This window comes from Phyllobates terribilis, unplaced genomic scaffold (genome assembly GCF_046119375.1).
Source record: "Phyllobates terribilis strain yellow unplaced genomic scaffold, ASM4611937v1 Scaffold_11__3_contigs__length_659146591, whole genome shotgun sequence".
NCBI classification, from domain to species: Eukaryota; Metazoa; Chordata; class Amphibia; order Anura; family Dendrobatidae; genus Phyllobates; species Phyllobates terribilis.
Genome location: NW_027362771.1, coordinates 42,079,775 through 42,087,276, shown reverse-complemented (window position 1 = coordinate 42,087,276; position 7,502 = coordinate 42,079,775). Strand labels below are relative to the sequence as shown.

The 7,502-nt window shown below is 43.2% G+C and overlaps 1 protein-coding gene across 1 annotated transcript; it reads left to right on the top strand.

The window, feature by feature from the left end:
- Positions 1 to 4,360: 4,360 nt before the first annotated feature.
- LOC141167217 (protein FAM200C-like) lies at positions 4,361 to 5,671 on the top strand. Its single transcript, XM_073654665.1, has one exon. It carries the CDS (start codon positions 4,361 to 4,363, stop codon positions 5,669 to 5,671), a length of 1,311 nt encoding a protein of 436 aa, XP_073510766.1.
- The last annotated feature ends 1,831 nt before the right edge of the window (positions 5,672 to 7,502 follow it).

The window sequence follows — 7,502 nt, the reverse complement described above, 5'->3', positions numbered from 1 at the left end:
TGTCCATAAAAAATAATGTCTGCCCGTAATTTTTTCTGGACAGCTTAACAAAAAAAGTCAAGTTGGCAACCCTGACATACATACTGTATAATTTCAAACATTTTTTAGCCCTTTTCCTCTTCAGCCAATTTAAATTTTTGCGCTTTTGTTTTTCTTCCAAGAGCTATTATTTAGTCATGTGTCAACATAACTGAACAAGGGCTTGTTTTTGGTAATTTGAACTTTAAGTTTTAAAAATAAAACAATATTTTATACTTTATTTTTTTAGTCTCCTTAGGCGACTTGAACCTGCGGTTGTCTGACCACTTATACCATATATTGCAATATAATTGTATACAATGCAAATCTCAGTCTCCTTTGAAGCTCATCATATGGCTGAGCTTAATAGGAGGATCAAGATGACAGTGACAGGGCCTTTAATAGACCCAGGACTGTCATAATAACCCATTGGTACCCCGAAATTGCATCATAGGCTGCCGACTGGAGCCAGTAAGTGCAAGCAGCTTTGCATGTTCCATTTAAATGTAGCTGAGATTAGAGATAGATGACAGCAATTTAATATAGTATCTGTCGTGTTTGGAAAGAGCTCAGCTCCTGATCCATCTCCACAGGGGACCACTCTTACAGTCACATACAAAATACCTGTTTTTCAGCAGAATATTATCATTACAGGACTAGTAAACCTGCTGTAATGTAGTTTGGTATTAATGAGCTATGTATAACCTCCCTCCCACCACTGATTTGCAGCTTTCTGCCTATGAACAGTGTACACAGAGCTGTTACTTAGTGGTGTAAGTGGGATTATATGGATCTACTGTATATAAAACAATGATTTAATCAAAAATGAAGTAAAGTACTCAGTAAGTGGCAGATCCTTGGAATCAAGGTCTCTGCCTCTACATCACGCTGCTATCAGTTGGGGTTAGAAAGTACTTGGTGACAGATTTCCTTTAAAATCACATTCTGTGATCAACTCCCGTCATTTATAAAAGGTTTGCATACTGCAGGGAAAGTTATTGAACTGATATAAAAAAATACATAAAAGTATTTTTCTTAGTACAATAATTCTCAGATTGACAAATGATGAATCCATACTGAAAATTGATTTACTGCAATAATGATATGGAATAAAAAAAAAAACACAATGAATTTTATCCTAGCATTTAGGGTGGCAGTGCATAGAGTCTGGACAGCTCTATAATATATAGGCTAAGGTCATATTCACACATAGCTTAAATGCAGCATTTTTTCTGCTGCTTTTTATCTGCAGGTGTTTGCACCAAAATACACAATCTTCTTTGATTGTGGTGTTTTTGGAGCAATTTTATATGTTTTCTTGATGCAATTTTGGTACATATTTGAAGCATCAGGGTTTTTTGTACAGAAAAGCTTTCCTTCTGCATTTAAAGACATAGCTGTGTTTCAAATGCATGTTTTAAGCTCCCCATAGGAGCCTATAGAGGAAGCCACATCAAGAGCACACGTATCAGTGTGCAGTTAGCGCTGTTCCCATGGGTTGGGTGCTGAACGTTTCCCTCATCATTGTCCCTTGCTCGCGCTGCGATCAGCAAGAGCAAGGGACAATGTTGGGAGTAGTAGTCTTCTCCCGCAGTGTTCATGTGTAAAAATAAGAATCAAATAATAAAATCCTTATACTCACCTGTCTGGAGATGTCCCCCGCCGTAATCCTCTGACCGCTGATGCCGAGGAGCCAGCCCTGGAGCTGTGCTGAGCTCAGGAGTGGTGTCCTGTCACTCAGTGAGCTCTGCTCAGTGCAGGGCCCCCCTTGCTCTAGTGGCTCATTCTCCCCGGCTACTCTCAACATGGTCCCTTGCTCGTGCTGATCACAGCGCAAGCAAGGGACAATAATGAGGGCAGCGTTCACACTGATTCCCAGGCGCTGGTACTTGCCACATTGATGACACACGGATGTTATCTGTGTGTGTTCAGAGTGGAAAATTTTGCGGACCATCCAGAGTGTAAAAAATGGACATGTCTACGTGTGGTGCACACGGACACACGGTCTGTGAAAACACACTGACATGTGCGCAGACCCATAGATTTGAACTGGTCTGCATGTGTCAGTGCCTGCAGTACGTGTGGAAACTGTCACCACATGTGCCGAACACACTGACATGTGAAACAGCCCTTAGACAACCCCTTTAACCACTTGCCATAAAGTTTTTATTTTCTTTTGACATAGCCACATGCTAGTTTTTTTACAGAGTAAGTTGCAGTTTTCAACAATATCATTTACTTTTCCATAAAATTTACAAAAAAAAAACAGGAAAAATTTTTGGGGGGATGAACCAGTAAAAAAATTGCAATTCCGCTTTTTTTTTTTTGATTTTATAATATTCATGTATTGCTTTCTAATATTTTTTTTTGTGGCCAGGGGAGGGTGCAGCTGTAAATAGATGGGGCTAGGTGGCTAAGGATGTGGCCTATAATTCTGCCATGCGTTCTATTAGCACCAGGTAATCTGTTCCTTTTTTTTTGGAAAGTTGAGAGGTATGACTTAGTGTGTAAGATGCTATACACATGGTTACATGTTCATGCTTGGTCAATCAAAATACTGTACAAGGGGTAGAATACATGCATTTGTATTTATTTAGTTGCAACCTAGGAAAACTATGACAAGATCAATATTTACCAATATTTTTACTTGCAAGAACTTTTAATACTTTTTCTGTATACAATGGCAGAACTGTTGAGTATACAGCTGTTTGTTGACCCTGAGGTAGTTAGGTGATTTAGTTTGGTGTTCAGACAGATTTCATTTGCAGAGGCTTAAAAAGTGCTCGATTGCCTATTGTTTGACAAGCAAAACAGCAAGCAAAAAAAAAGATTCTTTTGTTACCAACTTCCTTTCAGCTGGTTCTATTCCTGCTCTTTGCCAGCTGCTTTTGTCTGCATTTTCTAGTGTAGCTGACACAGGGGATTTATCCAAGTCTTATCATCTCTTTGCCACAACTCAGCTTCCTCCTGTCACCACCACACCTTGCTTTTTATATGAAAAAAAATATTTTCTTAGCAATCTGCAGGGAACAGGCATTATTTCACTCAAATTACAAATTCACTTACTGTTTTGTGGCAGATAATATTGTTTTCAAGTTATGTTATTCTTAAACACATACCTTTATCCAAATTTGCTTACCGGAGAAATAAGTAAAGTGTCTTTTTATGCATTTTACAATCTGCTCTTATAATGATAAGGCTAAAAGAAACCTGTTACAGGATTTTGTCCCATGTGCAGTGAAGAGAGGTGTGCTGTCCTTCATCTGCTCAATGTGCATGTGCCTGATGCTGCTGAAGGTCCTGGACATATTTTTAATTACATTTTAAGGTAACCTTAAAGGGGTACTTAGAGATAAAGTATTCACCCTGGCATAACTTCAAAATCTATAAAGATCCACATCCATAGTAGTATCAATTGTGACAGTATGTACTATTCTATTCAGAACTACTTACTGACTTGAGTGATCTCCCTCTGTTCTGAGACACTACAGCAAAGATCAAAGGGAACTACTTTCTACTGGCTACCAATGCAAACTGGCCCCTGATAATGACTCATGCCATGAAATCAGAGATCATCATAGGGCATAGATTTCTCCCTGCTTGCTGTACAAGTTCGCTTCCTGAATAAACATGATGTCCTGTGTGCCTGTTTGTAATGTCATTCCAACCATTATGCTCTGTCTGCTTGCCACCCCCTTTGATCTATCCCATCAATTGTCACATTCAAACTTTGACAAAAACAGAGGAAAGAGCACACATAGAGGGAAGGAATGTGCAGGCAGCACAGAACAAACTATAAGGCTATGTGCCCAAGATGCAGAAATGCTCTGGATTTTTCCTGAGCGTTTCTGCATCTCCCTGGCAGAAAAAACGCATGCGGATTGTACATGTGGATTGTACATGCGGATTGTACATGCGGATTGTACATGCGGATTGTACATGCGGATTGTACATGCGTTTTTCCTGCCAGGGACAAGCGGAAGTGAAGCGTTCTTCACATGCATTTCTGCATGCGGGTTGTCAAGCGCTTTCCAAGCGATTTTAGCATCACTTGGAAAGTGCTTGACAACTTGGTCACACTATATAAATCCATGCAAACGGCAAGGATTTATATAGTGCAGTGGTTCTTAACCGGGGTTCTATCGAACCCTAGGAGTTCGGTGAGTCGGTCTCAGGGGTTCGGTGGAGCCTCCGCCACGGAAGTAAAGACACACCCGACTCATTAAGTAAATTCGTGATGACACGCCCCGCTTGGCCATCACTTGCTGCAGATGAACACGTTACATTAATTGGCTAATCAGTGCTGTGAGGAATTTAGTGTGCTCAGTAATCCATACTAACTATGTCGAGCAAAAAAAGAAAGTGGTCGGATGAATATGTACAACATGGATTCACATGTATCATGGAACATGATGGGAGTCAGCGTCCTATCTGTATGATTTGCAATGCCAAGTTGAGCAACTCTAGTCTCGCAGCGGCAAAACTGAAGGAACACTTCTTGAAGCTGCATGGAGATGGGGAATACAAGAACACAATGCTTGCTGAATTCAAAGTGAAAAGAGCCAGATTCGATGAAAGGGCCACTCTGCCTGCTCTTGGATTTGTACCCGTGAACAAACCTATCCTCACCGCAACGTACGAAGTTGCTTACCTGATCGCAAAGCAGGGCAAGCCACACACCATTGGTGAAACACTCATAAAACCAGCAGCGTTAAAGATGGCGAATCTGATACTCGGAACAGCGGCCGAAGGTAAATTATCCCAAATTCTTCTTTCAAATGACACCATCAGTGACAGAATAGAGTGCATGAGTAAAGACATCTTGGCTCAAGTAGTCGCAGATCTAATTTCAAGTCCGGCAAAATTCAGCCTTCAACTCGACGAGACCACAGACATTTCTAATCTAAGCCAGCTTGCTGCTTTCATGCGCTATGTGAAAGACAACATGATAAAAGAAGAGTTTTTATTTTGTAAGCCTCTTACAACAACAACTAAGGCAGCCGATGTGAAGAAGCTTGTGGATGACTTCCTCAGAGACAACAATCTTTCATGGGATATGGTTTCTGCAGTTTGTACGCACGGAGCTCCAGTCATGCTGCGAAGAAAGTCTGGTTTTGGTGCGCTAGTAAAAGCCGATGCACCACACATCATTGTTACGCATTGTATTCTGCACAGGCATGCGTTGGCAATAAAAACCTTGCCTCCAAAAATGGCACAAGTATTAAAAACTGTAGTGGAATGTGTGAACTATGTGCGAAATAGTGCTCTGAGGCACCGCATCTTCAGTGAGCTATGTAAAGAAATAGGCTCTGAATTCGAGGTACTCCTGTACCATTCTAATGTTCGGTGGTTATCCCGGGGACAGGTGCTGAATCGTGTTTTTGCCATGCGTGTGGAATTAGTCCTGTTTTTGCAAGAGCACCAACATTGTCATGCGGATTGCTTCAAAAATCCTGAGTTCATTCTCATTTTAGCGTACATGGCTGATATATTTGCAGCTCTAAATCATCTAAATCAGCAGATGCAGGGTGGTGGAGTCAACATCATGGAAGCAGAAGAAAACCTGAAGGCTTTTAAAAAAAACGACCGTTATGGAAACGACGAACAGAGAACAATAACTTCGCAAACTTTCCCCTTCTGGACGACTGTGTAAGTAAGATCGAAGATGTGTCTGGAATCGGAGACATTTCTGTATCCATGGAACTGAAGCAAACAATTGCCATGCACTTAGATGAGCTTGCAAAGTCTCTCGATGGATATTTCCCTACAAGAGAGTCATATCCAGCATGGGTGAGACAGCCGTTCACGTTTGCTGTTGAGACAGCAGATGTCAATTATGAATACCTCGACAAAATCATTGAAATTCAGCAGAGCCAGGTTCAACAGCAACTCTTCAGAACAATAACACTCTCAACATTTTGGTGTCGACAGTTGGAAAAGTACCCAATTATTGCTAAGAAAGCCCAGGAATTTTTATACCATTTGTTACAACATATCTCTGCGAACAATCCTTTTTGAGGATGCTGGACATAAAAACAAAGAAAAGGAACAGACTTTGCTGTGAAAATGACATGAGAGTAGCACTTGCCAAGGTGAAGCCACGCATATCTGAACTGGTCTCTCAAAAAAACAACAGCAGAAGTCACACTGATTTGCAGGTATCTAATTTGCTGTGAGTTCATGCACTGTGTTGGTTTTGTTCTTTGATCAAGGTGATGTTCATGTGACGCGCCCCCTGGGTCGTGAGTGTGTGGGGATACCCGGAACCGGACCCGTTGCGGATGCTGGGGGTTGTAGTCCTTGCATGGCGGGGACCCGATCCCGTGGCTCAGGGTGGTCAACTGAAATGGCAGTCTATTTGTGTGTTTTTATGATATTTAAATGTCCGACTACGCCATCCGTGGATTGCGGTCAGAGAGTACCGCCGCTGCAGGGCAGACTGCTGAGGCTGGTATTGGGAATGCAGCAGAGAATAGTATAACTCCCCACGGGAGGAGTATTGCCTCAGGGCAGTAAATAGGGATGTTGGTGGTGATGGTGCGCGGGAGCAGCAGTAACCACACGGAGTCTGTCATGCAATTCAGGGTCTTTACTGTTGGTGGTATTAAGGGACCCGTCCGGAATACAAGTTAACAATGGAGGCCTGGTCAGTCTGAGAGCAACTGGGATATCCTGCTGGTCAGGGGGAGTTTTTAGGCCTACCGTGCTGACTTCACTCTTTCTTGGCTATCCTGCTATAGTGTAGTGGTAGCCCACGTCTCTGAGTGTACCGTGTTGTTCTCACCCATATGACTGGCGACTCGGGCCTTCCGTGCTTCTCACCCCTCCAGGGCAGTAGTGGTCCCTCTCGTGTGGCTGAGCCTCCGGGCTTCCTTGGGCCAGAGGACTTGAAGTCCCCTGCGTGGTGGTTTTCTGCTGCTGGGCTTATCACCCTCACAGCCTCGGAATCCAGTGTCCTGCTTTGTAAGTCTCTGGCCAGGACAAACTCTGCTAGTTCCCCTCCTGGCCTCGTGTTCCTCCTCTGCCTACAGGGACTCCTCAGCCTGCTGTTGACCTGTCCCTATCTGCAACTTGTCTGGAACTTATCTCTGGCTGGTCTCTCTAACCCCGCCCCAGATCCAGTTTATAAAGGGCAGGTCTCTCCCCTCCCTGAACCGAGGCAGGAGGTGCTGCATGCTAATTGTCCCCAACCAGGGAATCTCCCACCTGCTCTCAGACATGACATTGCTGTCACTGTGGCGACCTGACCTGGGGTGCCACATTCCCCCCTAGTGAAATTTAGTACTCCGGGACTAAACACATTTTGCAAAACATAACATGGTATAAACAAACAACATATGTACAAGAAGTTTAGTCTTTATAGGTCACGGCGCTCCCGTAACCAGGTCTCCTTGTCACCCATGATGCACTTTGAGGGACCCGTCCCAAACCCTCCACGTAGGCCCTGGGGTGGCTACAGGGCTTTGATGATCCGGAGTTGGACC

Bases quoted from the DNA above. Each gene is read 5' to 3' on its own strand.
- LOC141167217 (XM_073654665.1), top strand. From the start codon at position 4,361: ATGTCGAGCAAAAAAAGAAAGTGGTCGGATGAATATGTACAACATGGA.